The sequence below is a fragment of the Macaca fascicularis genome, chromosome X (assembly GCF_037993035.2).
Source record: "Macaca fascicularis isolate 582-1 chromosome X, T2T-MFA8v1.1".
NCBI classification, from domain to species: Eukaryota; Metazoa; Chordata; class Mammalia; order Primates; family Cercopithecidae; genus Macaca; species Macaca fascicularis.
The window spans coordinates 116,711,234-116,732,824 of NC_088395.1; the positions used below are offsets into that span (position 1 = coordinate 116,711,234).

The 21,591-nt window shown below is 44.1% G+C and overlaps 1 protein-coding gene across 30 annotated transcripts in view; it reads left to right on the forward strand.

Annotated features, from left to right (window-relative positions):
* The window catches only part of TMEM164 (transmembrane protein 164), a 350,347-nt gene that overhangs the window by 141,847 nt on the left and 186,909 nt on the right, over positions 1 to 21,591 (forward strand). For all 30 annotated transcript variants that reach the window (XR_012429945.1, XR_012429946.1, XR_012429941.1 and 27 more), the window contains one exon: positions 2,340 to 2,418. Coding sequence is in view for 23 of the 30 variants with exons in the window: in XM_074029420.1 (XP_073885521.1) it covers positions 2,340 to 2,418 (79 nt within the window). In the remaining 7 variants the exon portion in view is untranslated. The remainder of the gene's footprint in view (positions 1 to 2,339; positions 2,419 to 21,591) is intronic.

Sequence of the window (21,591 nt, forward strand, 5' to 3'; positions counted from 1 at the left end):
TGGCTCTGTCACTGAATGAGAATGTATCCTTGAGTGAGTTATCTAACTTTCCTGTGCCCCAGTGTCCCATCTCTAAAACGGATATAATTGGAACAATACAGTTCTTATGAAGATTTGTTTAAATTAACTGTTTACAAAGTGATTTTCATAGTTCATGGCATAAAAGAAGTACCATGCTAGTTTTTGTTATATTTAAAAAAATTTTTAAATCATACAACAATCTTAGAAGACTGACTTTCATTTTACTGATGCCAAAATGGAGATGGAGAGTTTAAGGGCCTTGGCCAAGGCCACAGGGCTACCGAGCAGCAGAGTCAAATCTAGAACACAGCTTTGACAGACTCCAAAGTCCTAGCTTGTAACTGCAATGCTTAACTGCCTCCCTGGACATTCAGGTGGAGACTTTGCTTTCTAGGAGCTGGGAGGCAGGGTGAGGCAGGTGGGCAATGTGAGTCAAGGTGGATGGTCAGCAATTGGAGTCTGAGAGGTTGGCAGAAGTACTGCTTGAGGACACACCTGGGACTAGTAGCTGCATGCCCTTGGCCCAGCTCCTTGCTATGGGAGAGAGCAGCCTGGCTTCCCAGGCCTGTTTCAGGGAGAGGTCAAGTCCCTTAGGTGCATGAAGGTGCTCATTTCAGCCAGAGAGCTGAGCCTTCTTGGGACTTTTTCCTTCCTTCCCTATTTTCCAGGCGACCTCAGGGAAGTTAATAACCCTTTTGCACCTCAGTTTCCTCATCTGTCAATTAAGGGTAATACTTGACCTGGCTGCTTCCTGGGGATTTTGAGACATTGAGTAGATTGTGGATGTGAAATCATTTGAAAAGCATAAAGCAGTACCTAATTTTCAGATACTAGAGTGATCTCAGACCACATTACTGTGAGGTCCAGTGTAGGCCTCTCAGACCTCCATAGCTACCTTGTGCTGATAATGCCCAGTATCCAATCTCGTGACCTTTTCCACTGGGGTCTACAGTGGTACTCGGAATCTTACCTCCTTTTCTCAGTTTTTACATTTCCCTTGGTGAGTGTAAAGTAATAGTTGAGCAGCAGGTGGGTTCCTGGGAAATTATTTTCCGTGTGGATTTTTATTTTAAAGAGCCAGAGCCAATGTCTGTGTCCAGGCTCCACAGTTGTCCCAGCTCCCATTCTGGGAGCTCTGCCATCTTTTTGGTTTCAGCCCTTGGCATAAGACAGACCTGGGCTCCTGTGCTTGGGTAGCCTGTAACTGCCTCCTCTCATTAGCACACAGTCTTGGTTATGTGCTTGCCCTGTGGGGAAAGGGAGGCATCTGATCCTTTCCCCTGGGTGCCTTTGTCTATCCTGGCATCCTTTGGTGTGTGTGTGTATGTGTGTGTACGCGTGTGTACGTGTGTGTGTGTATGGTAGGGATTATGTAAGCCCAAGAGGCTAGGCCTCTTGTCAGCTGCCAAAGTTCTTTTTTCCCCAGAACTGAGTTAGCCACCCAACTGTTTCCATTCTCTGCCCGCTGCTAAGCTCTACAGCAGGGCCCCTATGGCAGGTCAAAACATGCTCTGCTTTGATAATACAGAGATTCCATTTTGAGAGAGATGGGAAACAGGAGCGAGTGAGTGGGTGTGTTGGATGTAGGGAGAGTGAGGACATTCTTTTTGGTAAGCTGTGCCAAAATTGGCCCAGCAGCTTGGTCTAAACTCAAAAGTAGGGCTAATGCTGGGCTGACACCCAAATATCCAATGGGGAAACTTTATTCTTGGATCTAGACCCTACGAGACCTAGCAATCTTTTTTTTTTTTTCCCCATCTGGAATATGGGGATAATTCTACTCCATATGTTCTTCATGTCAAATGAGAAATAAACTTGTAAATAATCTACCATCTAGTCACCAGGAGCAGGAAGTGACATAAGGTTGTGATTCTTAAAGTACATTTTGCAGAATACAAACTGTTACTAAAAAAAGAGTCACTTGCTAAAAAAGTTTGGGAAACACTGGATAAACAATGGCAAGTAGGTTTCTTGTCTATAGGGACCACTCAGGTCCTTCATATTCCAATAATACGCATGGGAAACCACCAAGGGGATATATCGTATGCCACATTTCCTAAATTTTTAACCAGACTTTCTTAGTGGAGCATTTACAAGTCCCTTCTCTACGAAAGACATCTAGGAAGATCCTGATCTAGATCAGAAGAATATTCATTTTGTTCTTTTTTTTTTTCCTGCAATTGTATAAAGAAGTGAATTGGTGAAATGCATGGGATTGCTAAAATATGGGTCCTAAACAGCAAGGGAGGTCAACTTTGGACTCTATTGAAATGAATGCTTCCTGCTCTGAAATACTTCTCTCCCTCCTATCCTCACAGCTCCCCTTTGAATTGGAGATTTACTACATTCAGCATGTTATGCTCTACGTGGTACCCATCTATCTGCTTTGGAAAGGAGGTAAGGCCAGCAAACCACATTCCTATGCAACCCTCACACCTAGCCTCTCCCTTCTGTTTTTGGGAGTCACAGCCTCTTGGGTGCTTCCCAGGATCTTCAGCTGCCTCTTGGCTGAGTTTCTTCAGCGTGATTTATGCCGGGCACCAGGAAGTGGGGAGATGGGAATGGACGAAGCCTGCAAGGGGTCTGGGGACTTTTTAGACCCGTACTTCACTGGGTGACTATGGTGCTGCTGACTGCCTGTCACAGGGCCTGGGCTTTGTGTCTTGGTGGTGGCATTGCATTTGCATGGAGCCCCCCACACTGTCACCCTCTTGTACTTGTGTCTTCCCCCTGCCTCAATGTGTAGTGTGGGGTAGAAGAAGAGAGTGAAACACTTGGTCCCCTCAAGAACAAAAGAAGATATGTAAGGGCCAAGAAGTCCAGGGACCAGGACAATTATGGGATTGAGGGGAGAGGCAGGTGAAAGAGCAGTGTCACCCATGTAAAAGAAACCACTGAAAACCTTCATTTGATGAAGAGGGAGAGACCACCAACCTGGTAGAGGCAGCCTGGAAAGGAAGCTGATCTATTTGTAACCTCTCAGTGACCCTTAGATTATCCCTTCCCTCTATTGTGTAATAGACAAAAGGAAAGGGAAGTGCTTGTCCATCTAGGCTTGTTGTGAGAGCCACTCCTTCTCAGTGTTCTTTATTTCCTGAAAGTCCCTGTGACTGGAAGACATCCTCTTTCAGTTTTAGCCCCAGTCTCTCGATCTCAGTTGCTGAGACTTTTCTGCTCCTACCTCACTCCAGGCAGCAAGGGTTTCATTTCTACCATACTGAAAGTGGCATGAGGCCACATGGGCCCTTGAGCTCACTGGAAGATGGTCTGGGAGTTCTGCTGGACGCTGCTGCTTCTTGGATTATGCGTGGATGCTCTAACTCAGGCATTCTGGCAGATCTTAAGATCTGGTGTGAGATAGCCCCAAGGACCGGTCAACCTAGGAACATATTACAAGATGGAATCTACTTATATTCCAGAGATTTGCCTCCTGTACTTTGATTTCTATCAGTTCTCCATACTTGCCTAAATATTCTTTGAGACTGCTTTTACCCTGTGCAGCCACTTGGGGTCTCACGATGTCCAAAAACGCTTCCTTTTAATTTGCTATAAAAGCACTATTTTCCCCACAAAGCTTTAAGGAAAGTCTGAAGTTCCAATATCCAGGAGACTTGTGCCATTTCTTAGGTCTGTCCCCTGTGGCACAGGAAACAGCCTCTTAATATTAAGTCTCAGAAATACACGTATTCTGAATAGAACCAGGCAGATAGGTGTTCCTGGGCCTCAGACCCGTGCTACTCATTGTTCCTGGGTTCTGAGGTGTATGATGGAAGTCCTAGCCAAATCTGCATGGCTGTTATTTAAACATATTTGTACTCTAAGGTCACCATAAAAATCTGTCAGGTAGCTGGGTTAGACTGGTCTGACATGAGAAATACCAAGTAGCCATCTTTCCTCCCTCCAAAAGAATAATCCAGGAAGCCACATCCTCAAGACTTGGCTAACTCTAAGATAATTGTATCTTCTTAGAGCAGATCCTCCCGGTAGCCCAGTTCCCTAAGTGGCAAGGGGAGAGATAGTAGGGCTGTAATGAGAGACAGTATGGTCTGTTATTGCTAATAACCCATAGATACCCTGGCGCAGTGAGGGTTTAGCTTGCAGCACAAGTGGAGTGATCTCACCAAACTGACTTTACTCCAGGACCTGAATGAGAGCATCTACCACTCCGCAGAGGTTGATGGGCCCCAGTACCTTCTATCTGGTCAACTTTGAGCTATTTTGAGGACTCATCTCCCATCTCCCTTTCCAGCTCTTTACTGCCATCTGCTGTTCACTTGGGGGGAATTATGAGCATTGAGAGAAACATCTGGATTTCTTCAGCTTTGATCCCAAGCCTTGGACCTAGGCCTTGAAGAGGGAGAATGGATCTGAAGCAAGCTGTCAGAAGATTAGTTTTCTGTAAACCAAGAAAGCCGAGAGTTTGGGGTTTCTCTTCCCTAGAAGTCTCTTGTAATTTTGTAGAAATAAATGGCTTAGCAATTTTTACCCAATACAAAACAGCTCTCCTATAGGTATCTCCCATGCCCAGGAACCCTGTTTTCCTGAAAGGCAAGGTCTTGCTTGAGCATATAGTGCCTCTTCCTATTGTTTGGGGTGGGTGGGTAGGTGGTGCCTTGTGGGAAACCCACTCATCCCTTACTCTTGCGGACCTTATGCACTGTCACAGTACATGGAACCTCTCTCATCCACACTGCTCTTTTCTTCCTCTGGCCTGTTCCTTCGTTTCCCTGTTTCCTTTCCTTCAGACTTGTTGCCCATGGTCCTCTGGAAATGCATTTCTTTTTTTCTGTGTTACAGTATTTTTAAATTTAATTTTTATTAGATGCTGACAAATTATGCTTTTATATATGTATAGGGTTCAAGGTGATGCTACACTATGTGTATACAATGCAGAATGATTGAATCAAGCTGATTAACAAACTATATTTCTTACAAACCACTCCCAGCCTCACCAGCAGCTCCACATGGGGCACAGAGCCTTCCTATCTCTTGCCTGCAGCTTCTTCTAATGGAGGCTGCTCTTTCTGCCCTGCCCCATATGCTGCAGAGCCCCCTCTGTCTCTTCTAGAGCACTATCTCATCTGTATGTTAGGGGAAAAAGGCTTTCTCTTTTGCCATTCTCTCTCGTTTTTTTCATCACCACCGTCACTTGACCTCTTAGTCACTTCCCTCACATTCCTAGAAGTCGCTGGCCTGTAGCTCTCAGTATTTCCATTACAATTTGAGCCAACATCCTGAGAGACTTCTTGTAAGGACCTCCCATCCACCCCAGCTTCTCAAGGTCTGAGCTTCTTAATTGCAATGACCTCAGCATTTCCTTCCTTTCAGCCACCAGGACCTTGTTTTCCTGTAAAGCTCTGCTGTATGAGAACATAACTGCTGTTATGTTCTTTCTTTGACCCAAATCTCCACTCCTTTCCTCTTCTTTTCTTCCTATTCAGCTTGTATCTCCATGACCTGTCATTGAAACTTTCACTAGCTCCTGAAAGCGTCTCACCTCCTTTGTCCCTTCCAACTGGGGTCAGTGTCCCATCCCTTTTCAGTGTGCCCAGTCTTGGCCTACTGGAGGAACTCTTTCAAGCCATTCTAATTAGGGCCATGAAAATGTCATGATGTCTATTATAATTGTGCTGTCAACACCATTGCTCAATTTATTTTCTGTCTATGGTCAGCTCCTCCACACATTGCCTATTGGGGGAAACCCACCCCTGATATTCAATGTGAGTCCTTTTCTATTTTCCCTAAGTGTCGGCTGGTCTGAGAAATAAAGGGAAAGAGTACAAAAGAGAGAAATTTTAAAGCTGGGTGTCTGGGGGAGACATCACATGTCGACAGGTTCCGTGATGCCCCCTGAGCCTTAAAACCAGCAAATTTTTATTAGCAATTTTCAAAGGGGAGGGAGTGCACAAATAGGGTGTGGGTTACAGAGATCACATGCTTCAAGGATGACAAAAGATCACAAGGCAGAAGGTCAGGACGAAACTAGAATCACTAATGAACTTCCATGTCCTGCAGTGTACACATTGTCAGGGTTCAAGAGCAGAGAACCGGTCTGACTAGAATTCACCAGGCTGGAATTTCCTAATCCTAGCAAGCCTGGGGGTGCTACAGGAGACTAGGACGTGTTTCATCCCTATCTACATCTGCATAAGGCAGACACCCCCAGAACGACCATTTCAGAGGTGTCGTCTGGGAATGCATTCTTTTCCCAGGACTGTTAATTATTAATATTCCTTACTGGGGAAAGAATTCAGCGATACTTCTCTAACCCATTTTCGGTAATAAGAGAAATATGGCTCTGTCCTGCCCAGCCCACAGGCAGCTAGACTTTAAGGTTATCTCCCTTGTTCCCTGAAAATCGCTGTTATCCTGTTCTTAAGGTGCCCAGATTTCATATTGTTCAAATACACATGCTCTACAAACAATTTGTGCAGTTAACAAAATCATCACAGGGTCCTGAGGCAACATACATCCTCAGTTTACGAAGATGATGAGATTAAGAGATTAAAGACAGGCATAGGAAATCACAAGAGTATTCATTGGGGAAGTGATAAGTGTCCATGAAATCTTCACAATTTATGTGCTTCTGCCATGGCTTCAGCTGGTCCCTCCGTTTGGGGTCCCTGACTTCCCGCAACAATTGCCCTCACAAGTCCTGTGCTAAATCTTTACCACCCTTCTCAAACTTCCTGTCCACTTTATTCAAACCTTCTGTTCTCTCCACCCTTGGTAGATCCCCACCTCTCCCCACAAATGACTGAGAAAATTGAGGTTTTGGGATGGAAATTTCCTCAACACTTATCTCTACCTCTACAAGCTTCTTTACCCACATCCACCCCTATCTTCCTCCTTCTTATCCTGGAAGAATTGGTGTTCATTCTGTTCTGGCCAATAATACCCCTGTGTGATTAGCTCCCACCTCTGCAGCCTCATTCTATCAATTAATCACTTATGTACCTGGATATTCTCTCTCTTTCTTTCTTTCTTTCTTTCTTTCTTTCTTTCTTTCTTTCTTTCTTTCTTTCTTTCTTTCTTTCTTTCTTTCTTTCTTTCTTTCTTTCTTTCTTCCTTTTTTCCTTTCTTTTCTTTTCTTTTTCTTTTTCTTTTTCTTTTTCTTTTTCTTTTTCTTTTCCTTTTCTTTTTTTAGACAGGGTCTCCCTCTGTCACCCAGGCTGGAGTACAGTGGTGCAATCACGACTCATTGCAGCCTCAACCTCATGGCTCACATGGTCTTCCCGCCTCAGCCTCCTAAGTAGCTGGGACTATAGGCACATACTACCACACCCGGCTCTTTTTTTTTGTATTTTGTAGAGACAGGGTTTTGCCATGTTGCTCAGGCTGGTTTCAAACTCTTGGGCTCAAGTGATCTTCCCACTTCAGCCTCCCAAAGTGTTGGGATTACAGGCATGAGCCACTGTACCTGGCCATTACCTGAATTTCCAACCCTTTCTTCACTGCTGGCTTTTCAGCCAATACGGATGTTCAAATCTTTCCCATTCTAAGAAACTTTCTAGCAGTCCCATGCAACTCTGTCTTCCCTCTTCCTTTCACAGCTAAGCATCCTACAAGAATAATCTAAACAATATTTTCTAAAATTTAGTTCTTTGGGCAAGACAATTTTTGTCTTATCCACGTAACTCTATGTTATTAAGTATGTAATACATGTCCTTAAATCTATTGAGTTTTTTTTTAACTAAAATATATAAACTTTCGAGAGAAGCCTCATAATATCCATGAGATTGTGACTTTGATTTACTGGTTATCTCTTTTAACACAGTTTATATACAAAACTATTAAAAATGAAATGTTTATATGTTTGCCACCTGAAATCACCTCACACATGATGCATAACTTTGGGAGACACTTGGGTCTGCCCTTGAGTTTTCTTCTCAATTACCCTTTATTCCTCAGAACATTTCACTGTGATAGTTAACCCTCTATCAGGCTTTTCACAGAGATGGTGCTTCTAAAGATCGCCAGCAACGTCTATCTGACCAAATCTAATGACCATCTCTCAGTCTTTATCCTACGGAATGCTGCTGCATTGGATGGTATTGGTCACTCCATTTTGGAATGCTCTGTTTTGGGGCTTCCAAAGCTCCTCCCATTCCTGGCTTTCCTACCTCACCAATCATGTCTTCTCAAGTCTCCTTCACAGGTTATTTTTTCTCACTCCTCTGAGATGTTGATTTCCTCAGAGTTCTGTTCTAGGCTCACATCTTATTCTAATTCTCTGGTATGGTTTTGCCTGCTTTCATGGTTTAACTACTAGTCTGTCTAGTTATGGCTGCTACATCACTGTCTACAGCTTGGACTTACGAGATTCACATTCATATAGTTTACTCAGCATCTCTACCTAAATGTCTCAAGCATATGTCAAACCCAACCTGTCTGTGTTAAACTCATTATCTTCCCTGTCAGCCCTCCTGCTCTTCTTGTGGTTTGTGCCAAGTAGCACCATCCAATCACCCCAGCTAAAATCTTGGAATCATCCCTGCCTCCTGTATGCAATTCGTCCGTTCATCTCACATATATTAACATATGCCTTCTTCCTGCCAGGATCCAGAGTGACCACTGGGGTGTCCTGATAAGCAAAAATCAGACACCACCCCTTGTCCCTAATAACATGTATAAGCTAGTGGCGGGGGGAGATGGGTATGAATCAGATATCACCTGAATATATCATTATGACTGAGATAAGTACTCTGAAAGAAAGGAACATGCCCTTATGAGAACTTAGAACAAAACAAGCTGACCGAGTCTGGGGATTTGGAGGAGAGTTCCCTGAGGAAATGACATTTAAACAGAAATCCAAAGGGTGAGTTGGAGTTTATTAGGCAAGTACAGGATTAGGGGAGGTGACTCCTTGTAGATGGGCAAAATGGCATGCACAACAGCACTGTGGCAGTGGGGAGCACAAGGCAGGTGGATGACACTGGGCCTGAGGGGCAGGCTGGGGTCAGATAGGAAGGCTTTGTCACCCATGGTCAGGGGTTTGGCCTTGATTGCCAAAGCTATGGAAAGACTGTGAAAATTTGAAGAAGGGGTATAACATCAGCTTGCTTCACTAATTGATTCTTCTCTGATTTAACTTATTTACACATTTTAATTCAAAAATCTAAAATATAAAAAGCCAGACTGTGAAAAATGTCTTTCCCATCCCTTCCCTTCATCCATATCATTCCCTGCTGCAACTCTACAAGTAACTACCATTTTTGGTTTTGGCATATCCTCCCAGAGTTTGTTTTTTGCATATACAAGTACATTTTAAAAATATTTTCCCCCTTCTTCAGACATTCATCTTAAAATAGCAAATACACAACCATCCTGTTGTTACTGTTTTGCTTAGCAATATTTCTTAGAGAGCGTTCCATGTGAGCCCACAGGAAGCTCCCCCTTTCTTTTCTTTTATAGTGGCCTAATATTACATTGTGTGGATGATATAATACAGTATAATAAAAATGGCAAAGCTTTGATATAAGACAACTGTATGCCAGATATTGTCACTTTTCCCGTGCATTAACTCATTTAATCCCTATAACAACTCTCTTAGGAAGGTGTTGTTATTATCTCCCTTTTATAGAAGAGGAAACTGGTACTCAGATAGCAAGTGACAGTCCCCGGATTTGAACCCAGTAGTATGGTTCCACGGTTCTTGCTTTTAATCATAACACAAGGTTACAACACTATACCATAATTTCCTTTTTCAGTCTGCTATTGATGGACATTTAGGTTGTTTCAAATCTTTTGATAATATAAATAACACTGCACTGAAGGACCTGGTACCTTTGCCATTTTGCATGTGTGCAAGAATATCTATAGGATATATTTCCTTAAGTGGTAATGCTGAATCAGAGTATATGCATTTGTATTTTTATTGGATATTTCCAAATCCATAAAAGTTGTACCAGTTTAAATGTTTACTAGCAATATGTGAGAGTGTCTGTTTCTACACAGCCTCACCAAGTTGGATTTTTGCCCATCTGATGGGTTAAAAAAAAAAAGGTATATCAGTTCAATTTTAATTTGAATTTCACTTTGAGTGAAGCCAAGTGTCTTTTTACATATTTAAAATTGGCATTTGGCTGGGCACGGTGGCTCAAGCCTGTAATCCCAGCACTTTGGGAGACTGAGGTGGGCGGACCACCTGAGGTCATGAGTTCGAGACCAGCCTGGCCAACATGGTAAAACCCCCTCTCTACTGAAAATGCAAAAATTAGCCAAGTGTGGTGGTGCACGCCTGTAATCCCAGGTACTCGGGAGGCTGAGGCATGAGAATTGCTTGAACCCAGGAGGTGGAATTTGCAGTGAGCCGAGATTGTGCCACTGCACTCCAGCCTGTGAAACAGTGAGACTCAGTCTCAAAAAAATAATAAAATAAAATAAAATTGGCATTTGATTTCCTCTTCCTTGAACTACATGCTCCTATCACATGCTCATTGTTCAATAGTGTTGGCTTTTTTACAAAATTTGAATCCTAAGAGCTCGTTATATATAAATATTAACAGTTTACCCTTTATGATATGAGCTACAGATACTGTCCTCAGTTGTGTTTTCTTTTGACTTTGCTAATGTTTTATTCTTGCCTTGCAGGATTTTTAAATTTCTTTTTCTTTTTTTTTTTTTTTTTCTGAGATGTAGTCTTACTCTGTTGCCAGGCTGGAGTGCAGTGGCGTGATCTCGGTTCACTGCAGCCTCCACCTCCTGGGTTCAAGCGATTCTTTTGCCTCAGCCTCCCAAGTGGCTGGGACTACAGGCATGCGCCACTACACCTGGCTAATTTTTGTATTTTTAGTAGAGACGGGGTTTTACCCTGTTGACTAGGATGGTCTTGATCTCTTGACCTCGTGATCTGCCCGCTTTGGCCTCCCAAAGTGCTGGGATTATAGGCATGAGTCACCCTGCCCGGCTGAATTTTTACCTTTCTATGTAATTTATCTTTTATTTTATGGCATCTGGATTTAGAGTCATGGTTAGAAAGCCCTTTATTACTCCAAGATTATAAAAATATATATCCCATATTTTCTTCTTAGCTCCTTTTATTTTTTAATATTTAAATCTTTTATTCACTTGGAATATATTCAGATATACAGTGCGAGAAAAGGATCCAACTTTATTTCCAGCTGACTTCCCATTTGTCCCTGCAATGTTTATCAAATAGTCCAACATGATCCAATCTGCTTGTGGAGAAGATCACGTTAGCTGCTGTGTGAAGAAATCACCGGGTCCTCCTGCTCTTACCTCCTAAATATCTCTCAGACTCATCCCCTCCTTACCATCTCTAGGACCACTACCTTGGGCCAAACCTTGCGCATCTCTTCCCTCAACGATGATAAGTGGCTTTGTGTGATCTCTCTCCAGCCAGCCTCCTTTGCTCCCCCAAGCCCATTCCTGGAGCTTCCAAAGCTATTTCTATAGCTCAAATAGGATCATAGCACTTTGTTGTGTGGAAGCTTTCAGTGGCTCCCCATCTTCCCCAGTGCACAAGTCCATATGACCTGGTACCCTACCCCTTCTCCAACCTCATGTCTTTATGCTCCCTTCTTTGTACTGTACACTGTGGTGATACCCAAATCCTTAGGGTTCCCTGAGTATTTTTTCCAATTTTCATGCCTCTGTGTCTTTGAAAATGCCGTGACTTCTCCCAGGAATGCTCTTCTCCAGCTGTGGGCCTGGAAAACATTCATTTCTCAAAACTCACCTCAGTAGTTACTTTCTCCAGGAAGCCCTCTGTAACTATTCTACCCCAGCTCCCGCCAGCTGCCTCTGTTCCTCCCATCGTTGTCATCCTCACAGTGTAGTCTTTACATGCTGGTCTCCCTGAGGACAGGAATTTTTCATTTCTTCTTGGTATGTAGGTGATGAATGAATGAATGAACGACCTTCTTTTCAGGGATATATTCATGTACTGCAAATTGCACATAACTTATTATACATCTTACAAGCTAATGTTTACTAGGCACTGTGTTTGTTACATGTGTGATTTTGATCTCATTTAATCCCCACAGTGTCGACTAGACTTATGGGAGTACATCACGTGAGGCCCATGACCTTGAATGAGAAAAATAATCACATCTTTATGTCCGTTAACTCCAACTGAAATACAGTCATCTCTCAGTATCCATGGGGAATTGGTTCTAGGACTCCCCCGACCACAAATATCAAAATCCAAGGATGCTCAAGTCCCTAATGTAAATGACACAGTATTTGCATCTAACTTACACACATCCTCCTGTATACTTTAAATGAAGCTTGTCTAACCTGTGTCCTAGGATGGATTTGAATGTGGCCCAACACAAATTTGTAAACTTTCTTAAAACATTATGTTTGAAAAACAAATTTTTTTTTAGCTCATCAGCTATCACTAGTGTATTTTATGTGTGGCCCAAGACAATTCTCCTTCCCATGTGGCCCAGGGAAGCCAAAAAATTGGGATACCCCTGCTTTAAATCATCTCTAGATTACTCATAATACCTAATACAATGTAAATGCTATGTAAATAGTTGTTATACTGTTTTTTATTTGTATTTTTTTACTATTATTATTTTTGTTTTTAAAAAACATTTTTGATCGGTGGTTGGTGAAATCCACAGATGTGGAACTTGCAGATATGGAGGGCCGACTGTATGGTACATCCTTTAGTAAGGAATGTAGATAACAAACCACAGTTACATTAGCAACACTTGGCATGCTGTCATTAATGTAAATTACACATATTTTCCTCTTATGTTACAGTTGTTGCAGATATCTCAAAAAATCATTTGCATTCATCATTACCTCAAAATTTAAAAACAGAGTGCCTTTTAAAAGCATTTTGATAACTATATTTCAAGATGATTATTTTCTTTTGTAATCCTATATATTCTATTTCATATACTTAAATACTTTATTCTGAGAGGGAGCCTTTACACTTCCCCAAACTGCCCAAGGAGTGCATAGTATCACCAAGATTAGGAGTCCCTTTGCTAGAGTTTATTTTATTTTATTTTTTGAGACAGATACTCGCTCTGTGACCCAGGCTGGAGTGCAGTGACCTGACCTTGGTTCATTGCAACCGCTGCTTCTCGGGTTCAATCAATTCTCGCACCTCAGCCCCCAGAATAGCTAGAATTACAGGCACGTGCCACCACGCCCGGCTAGTTTTTGCATTTTTAGTAGAGATGGGGTTTCACCATGTTGGCCAGGGTGGTCTGGAACTCCTGGCCTGAAGTGATCCGCCTGCCTCTGCCTCCCAAAGTTCTGGGTTTATAGGCATGAGCTACCGTGCCCGGCCTGCACTAGAGTTTAAACTGGTGTTTGAAACCAGGTGGGTAGAGATGCCTCTAATGCTGCCTGTCCATGGAGTCGCTGGATTCAGACAGACTGTAGGTACAAATCCTAGTTCTCCCACTAGCTAGTTAGTTCTGGCGTTTGGTTGACTACCTTGACTTCTCTGTGTCTGTTTTCTCACTTGCAAAACGAGGGTAGTAATGTACCTACCTCACAGGATGTTGTGAGGATTCACTGAGCTGATAATATGAAAAGTATACAGAACAATGCCTGGCACGTAGTAAATACTATGTATTGGGTTTGTATTATTATTTTTATTTTTATTTTATTTTATTTTTTTGAGACAGAGTCTCGCTCTGTCGCCCAGGCTGGAGTGCAGTGATGTGATCTCAGCTCACTGCAAGCTCCACCTCCCGGGTTCACGCCATTCTCCTGCCTCAGCCTCACGAGTAGCTGGGACTACAGGCGCCCGCCACTGTGCCCGGCTAATTTTTTGTATTTTTAGTAAAGACGGGGTTTCACTGTGTTAGTCAGGATGGTCTCAATCTCCTGACCTCATGATGCACCTGCCTCAGCCTCCCGAAGTGCTGGGATTACAGGCGTGAGCCACTGCGCCCAGCCGGGTTTGTATTATTATTAATTAAGCACTGTTCTGCCTTGTGTTAATTATACATCTTTCTTCCAACTAGACTGTGGTCTCTAGAGGTCAGGATTGTGCCTTGCTGTGTTCTAAAGCCACAGCACCTTGCATGAACTGAGAATATGCTTGTCAGTGGATTTAACATTACTGGTACTCCCTCCTTTTGAGACACATGTTTCTCCTTTGAGCTCTAGGACACCTCTTTCTCCTGGTTCTCCTGCTTCTCTGGTTCTTTCTCCTTGGGCTCTTTTGCTCTGCCTGCCCCATAGATCCTGGTGTTCTCCATCAATAGAGCTAACACAGGCTTGAGAAGCAGTACAGGTACTTCAAAAATAACAATTAGACTCCTCATTTCTGTACACCTTCTCTCATCCTGCTTGTCTTCCTCCTCTGTTTCCTGTCTAGGTTAGTGGCTCTACTCTCCATCCACTAGCAAAGCGAAAAACGTAGGCAACATCCTGGATCTCTTCCTGTGTGTCATACCATATACCAGTCAGTTCAGAAAGTTCTGACAGTTTAAATTCTCAAAATTGTTTGCAGGTTTGGCCCTTCCTCCCCATCCTCACCACCCCATCCTAGTGCGGGCTCTCAGCCTGTATTACCAGGACTACTTTACTTCCTCTCTCCTCTCCCTGCGCCCTGATTTCCCCTACCTCCTACCCAGGCTATCCTCTATACAGTCTCCAGAGTGACCATTTTAAGGAAAGAGGAAGTCTGATCTGATTTTGCTCAACTGCTTAAAAATCCCATCCAGGTTGAAGACCAAACTTCTTTGCATGGCATTCAAGACCATTCACAGTCTCATTCTTGTCCATCTCTTTGGCTTCATTTCTCATTGCTTAGACTCCAATTCCATCACTTTACCTTCTGGTTTTTATTTGTTTAGTTTCTTTTAGAGATGGAGTCTTACTATGTTGTCCAGGCTGGAAGGCAGTAATGCAATCATAGCTTACTGCAGCCTGGATCTCGTGGGCTCAAGTGATCCTCCTGTCTCTGCTTCCCAAGTAGCTGAGACTGCAGGTGCACACCACTGCACCCAGCTCATTACTTTACTTTCTGAATAAACAGATCTGCTGATCTTTGCCCAGTCTTCTTTGCTTCGTGTCCAGGCTCACACTATCTATTCTACTTGAAACCTGGCAAACTTCGTGTCTTCCTTTACAAGTTAGCTCAAGGGTACTACCTCCTCTCTGGAGGTGTCTCTGACTTTCCTAGGCAGCCAAGGGCATGTATTCCTTAATGTGCCTTTCTAGTACTTTTATTATAATATGCCATGAGTGTAGCAACCACCATTTCTAGTTGTCTGTGTTTTGCCACTAGGCGGCAGTAGTCACATCTTTTCAGGAGATTAAGATAAACAATTAATATTGGATATTGATTTATTTTAATCATTAAAAATGTTGCTTAAATTAATTGTTGTAATTGAGGTGCTATGGGAATAAGGGTGCGGGTAAAGTCCATGAGGCCCCCGGATTTTGGCCTGAGTGACTGGGTGGGATAGAGTATCATTAACTAAGAAGAGGGTACAGAAGGAAGGAGCATGTTTTAGAGAGTGTCTTAGTGTTTTTGGGCTGCTACAACAAAAATACTATCAACCGAGTAGCTTATAAACAATAGAAATGTATTGCTCACAGTTCTGGAGGCTGGGAAGTCCAGATCAAGGTACCAGAAGGTTTAGTGTCTGGTAAGGGCCTGTTCCTCATAGATGGGGTCTTCTCACTGTGTTCTCCCATGTGGAAGGGGCAAACAGGCTTCCTTGGGCATCTTTTATAAGGGTACTAATCTCATTCATGAGGATTTCACCCTCATGACCTAATCACCTCCTAAAGGCTCCACCTCTTAATATCATCACACTGACCGTTAGGTTTCAACATGAATCTGAGGAGGGGAACATAAACATTCAGACCATAGCGAGGAAGATGATTTTACTTGAGTTTGAGGTGCTTCTAGGCTATCTAGGTTGAAATGCCCAGGAAGCATTAGGATAAAGTATTCTGGAGCTGTTCAGGGGAGTCTGGACTAGACACTGACTTTGGTATCATTGGTTATAGAACTAGTAGATGAAAACATTGGAATGAATGAGCTGGTCCAGGGTAACTATGTAGGTAGGGAGAAAATAGGACTTAGAGAAAGCCTTGGGGAACATCAACTTGCAAACAGTAGACAGAAGAAGAAGAGTGTAAGGTGATTGCAGGAAAGATCAGAGTAATAGAAGGAGAGGCTGGTTGTCCTGAAAACTAAGGCAGTAGAAATTTTCCCCAAAGTAGTACTAGCCAAGCCACATTGGATCTAAGAGGTACAGTAAAATCAGGCCCTCAGAGAAGTGGGAATTGGAAGGAAGAAGTTAAGGGCATTAAGGAAGGAGAGGTTAAGGCCGTTACAGAGCCAAGGGAGGGCATTTTTCCCCCTCCCTTCTCCCCCTCCCTTTCTCTCCTTTTCTCCTCCTTTTCCCTTTCTCTCTGCCCCAGGGCTGAGCATGTTCAAATGCTAAGTTGAAGCGCAGTAGAGCCCGCGAACATTGAAGGTACCAGGGAGAAAGGGGAGCGGATGAATTACAGGTTGATGACAACTGCTGAGAATGACAGGGGTTTGGTGGTGGATTGAGAAGGGTAATGACAAGAGAAGTAAGTGCTATGGGAAATGGAAGAAGGAGATAAGCCTAGACTCTCTCAACACTGTCTAATAGAATTCTCTGTGATGATGAAAATATCCTATATCTGTTCTATTCCATATGGTAGCCACTAGCTACATGTGGCTTTTGAGCAGTTGAAATATGCCTAGGGGGACTGAGGAGTTGGATTTCTCCTTCGATTTTAAGGTTAATTAATTTGAATTGAAATTGATTGGTTAATGGATTGATTTATGAGATGGAGTCTCGCCCTGTCGCCCAAGCTGGAGTGCAATGGCGAGATCTTGGCTCACTGCAACGTCGACCTCCCGGGTTTAAGCGATTCTCCTGCCTTAGCGTCCTAAGTAGCTGGGACTACAGGCACATGCCACCATGCTTGGCTAATTTTTGTATTTTTAGTAGAGATGGGGTTTCACCATGTTGGCCAGACTGGTCTCAAACTCCTGACCTCAAATGATCCGCCCACCTCGGCCTCCCAAAGTGCTGGGTTTACAGGCGAGAGCAACCTTGCCTGACCTGAATTGAAGTTTAAATGGCTATGTGTGGTTAGTGGCTATTATATTGGACAACATAGGTCTCAAAGGTTGGTGACTGGCACTGTGGGGCCCTCCTGAAAGAGGAATCTGTGGATTTTTCTGGCACTAATCTGTACGGTTACCCCATTTGGGGTTCAGCAGCCTAAGTGGAGGAGCAGGACGTCTGGCTGGAGGGATCCATCCAATGTTGAGATTTTGTGTAAGTAGGGTCAGTATTATTGAAAATCTAGAAAGTAAGGGATGTTTGGGTGGTACTAGAAAGTTTTGGTAATCCTGCAACACACTGTATTGCTTTCAGGTTTCTGACCAAGGACAGGTCACCCAAGGACCAATAGCAGAATGGCAGACAGAGCAGCACTTTATTATTAGCTGAGCAGGCACCCAGGACCTTTAGTGCAGGGCTTCTCTGGCAGGCTGGGCGAGAGCTTGCAGCTTTGTTCTCAACATCTAGGTGAGCTTCCCACTCTGTACCTAGAGAATATAATGTGGCTACATGTGTAACGCAGGCCCCCCCTTACTTTCCACCCTATCAAAGGCATTGAGAAGCTAGAGTAGAGAGGAAGGTGAAGAGGCCTAGCTATGCAAAGAGACAAGATTCTGCTGAGATGTGCACGACGAAATACACATGCTGCCCATTACAAAGCTAGGCTACCCGGTTTCAAATACTGGTTCTCCTCCTTACTGCTGTGTGACTTTGGCCAAGTTCCGTTACCTTCCCCTGCTTCAGTTTTCTCATCTGTAAAATAAAAATAATAATAGTGCTTTCTCACATGGTTGTCATGAGCATTAAATGACTTAATGTATTAATATATAAAGCGCTTATAACAGTCCTTGTCGTGTAATGGTGGCATGTAAGTTGTTTGCTATTATTAGTATGGTTTCAGCTTGCCAGTACACTGTGGCCCTGCCTACTAATCTAATAAAATGTGGTTTGTGCAGTTTCTTAGGTTCTCACCTTTAGTAAGCCACCCTTTGGGGATGATGTAGTGAGGGGAGGGGATAGGTAGAAGTGTGGGGAGAGGGGGATGAAGAGTTCTCCTTCCCACCAGGGAGTTGAGAGTGCTGGTGTCAGAGTTTGAGGCCATGGAGTCCAAGCTGGTGTGGAAGAAAGGCTAGAAGAGAGCTGGGGAACAAGGAGTAATTCTATGGAGGGAGGTAAGGAGCATCAAGGGATCACAGGTCACGAGGAGGTCTAGGGGCACGTGCATAGTAGGAATAAGGATATGAAACCACGGAGGCTGTGGTCAGATGATCCCAGCAGAGGTGGGGAAGTTCAACGTGATAACAGAAGGCAGGTTGTGGTTAGTGCGGTTGAGTAGACCAGTACAGTTGAGGAGGTTCAGGAGGCCACGAGGTTAGGGTATTGGAAGAGGTGCCTGCATGGATGTTAAAAATCACCCAGAATGCCATCAGGAAAAGGTGTAATGTATAAAAGAAGGTGGTAAACTAAGTGACACTGATCTGAGATGAATCCAATGACCTGGAGGCCAACAACAGGTGACAGTGACAAAGAGGAGGAACTGAATGTTGAAAGAGAACATGGCAAGAGTAAACATCTAGAAGCAATAATGGAGGGCTAGAGGAATCTTCAACTTCCCTCCCCCCACAAAAGATTGCTGCAGGAATAGAAGGATTAAAAAAGAACAGCCTTCTCAGAGCTGTTAGTGGAAGAAATCACATGCTCAATGGACAGCCAGGGTTCCTTAGGGTGAGAAGGTGAAAGGGACATTCTGGGGAAAGGTGGCAGGTCTAGACAGATTGGTTGATCATGAACACCCCTGGCCAGTGGTGGTGGTGGGCCTCCAGAGGTTCTAGTGGATGGGTTGGGAGGAAGTCAGCCACAAGGTGGTTGGAGAAAAGGGCCCACACAGCTTTAGGCCCACAGCTTGGTCCTGCCTACAGGGCTGGTGACACAACTCAGGAGTTCCCCTCCGAGAACTCCCCTTTCTTCATCCTTGTGATGTGTTTTGATTGGTTGGTTGTGGTGGTTTTCATTTTGGCAGCAGTTCTTAACCTGGGGTTCACAAATAGGATCTTAAGGGGTTCATTAACTTGAATGGGGGAAAGTGCCATCTTTATTTTCCCTGACCTCTAGCAGAAATGTAGCACATGAACGCAGGCAACAAGCACCAGTGGTGTTAGCCCTACCTGCGTCTTTGTTGTCAGTAGCAATCATAGATGGCTTCCTATCACATTACAGTAGTAGCGGCCATCTCAGGGCAGTGTTTATGCTTATCTGCTTTGAAAGTGATGGTAGTTATTAGGCCTGCTGCTAGATCTTGTGATTAAATGTATTTATAAAGAAACATAATTAGTATATTACAAAATTTTAAAAGTATTTTGGTGACTATGTTTTAATATAATTGAATTCCTTCGCCTTTTATTTTATGCATTTCAAACATTGTTCTGAGAAGGAGTCCTTTGGTCTCCCCAGGCTGCTGGGGTGCAGGGGATCGGGTGGAGGGCCTGCTTCAAGGCTGCTGGGAAATCCCTTTCTATTTCACTAGAGGGAGCTCTTGTTTCAGAATTGGTGAGCAGTGACCCTCAGGCTTGACACCCAGTAATAAGGTTGTTTTGTTTTGTTTTCTGTTTTGAGATAGAGTCTTGCTCTGTCACCCAGGCTGGAGTGCAGTGGTGTGATCTTGGCTCACTGCAGCCTCCACCTCCTGGGTTCAAGGGATTCTCATGCCTCAGCCTCCTGAGTAGCTAGGATTACAGGCATGCGTCACCATGCTAATTGTTGTAATTTTAGTAGAGGTGGGGTTTCACCATGTTGCCAAGGCTGGCCTTGAATCCCGAAGTGCTGGGATTACAGGCGTGAGCCACCGTGCCTGCCTGAGAAGGCTGTTTTGCAGGCAATTCAGATATCTTTGGAGGACATTTCAGGAAACTGGAGTTAAGAACCTCAGTGTTGTTTGTTCTAGGCAGGCCACCTCTCTGTCGAGTGGGCTTTCAGCTCATCTTCTGGAGGATGAGGATTGGACCTCCTGTGCTAGTTACTTTCTGGGACCAGTTAAAGTGGAAGCACTTTGGCCAATGGCAGCTCAAAAACTGGCCCCAAGGACATGCTGACCTCAGTATCCAGGTTGAGTTTCCTGTTTCTCCTCCATACCAGTGAGCCCATTGCCCCTTCCATCTAGCTAGTGTTAGGATGTTGGAGAAGTTCCTCTCTTCCATGAGGCTTCCCTGCTCCACTATACTAGTCAGGTAAGGGCAGGTGAAAGTATAGGAACTCTGGTAAATCCTGAAGGCTCCTAAAGGGTTAGTGGGTGCGGGAGGAACTGAGGGATTTGACTGATTGGCCAAGGGCTGAGCGTTGTGCAACAGGTGGATAGGTGAGTTTCTGAAGACCACTGGATTGTCCCTGCTGAGGAAGAAGCGATTGATGCTCAGGAGTCCTTTGTGGGAGCAAATGGTTAAGAGTTTTCTGCCTTAATTTTATCACCTTCCAGGACACACTGCTCCTCACACCTGGCCAGACTGTGTCCCCTTCACTGGCAGCTTTTCCCAGGTCTCTTGGTTCATCTCCCAGCTCCAGGATTCCCTCTAAGTCAGTGTTTCTCCTATATTGTTGGAGGATCCAAGCATCAGGATCATCCTGAAGTGCTTGTTACTAAAGTGGAGATTCCAGGGCCCACTCATACTCCCCGAATTCAACTCTATGGGGCCGGGCACAGGAAGCTGCATTTTCCACAGCTTCCCTAGGATAGTTGTTTTCAAAGTGTGGTCCCTGGATTAGCAGTATCTGCCTAACCAGGGAACCTGTTATTAATGAAAATTCTCAGATTCCAGATTCCAGGCCTCACCCTAGACCTACTAGAAACTCTAATCAGAAACTCTGAAGTAGGGCCCAGCAAGCTGGATTTTAAGAAGCCCTCCTAGAGATTCTGATTTTGACCCACACTCAAGTTTGAGAGCCACCGCCCTAGCAGATTCTGATACAGAATGAGTTGAAACCTTATTGTCTCAGATGATCCAAGAGTTGGTTCCCCCTTGTGTAAAGCTCAGCAGGAGACACAGCCAAGGCCACACAGCAGCTTGGTAAGAGTAGAAGCTGGGACCTGGGTCCTTGGACTTCAGTACATATTCTGCTAGGTCAGGTCCACCTATTGGATTCTTTGCCAGTTCAGGGTCCTCATCCTGTATACTACTGTCAGGGGGCTGCCTGTCTGATCCTCATGGATGAAGGTGGGTCTTTAAGTTGCCTTAGCCACAGGCTGGGTGGCCAGTCAACCCCAACTAGGCTCTTCGAGAGTGAAGCATGGCCTGGGTAGACTCTCCAGCCCCTTAGGATGGGAGGTTGACAAGATGGACCTTCCATGTGAACACCTAACCCAGGACATCCTCCACTTCCAAGTACAGTAAACAGAATAGAGGATAGGTTCTTTTGGTCAAATGCCTGGATGAGGGGAAACCTGACTTGAGCCAACACTCAGTGGTAAGAATGGGGATCAGATATTCATGATTATCTTGGGATTGTGCCATGCTGAGATATC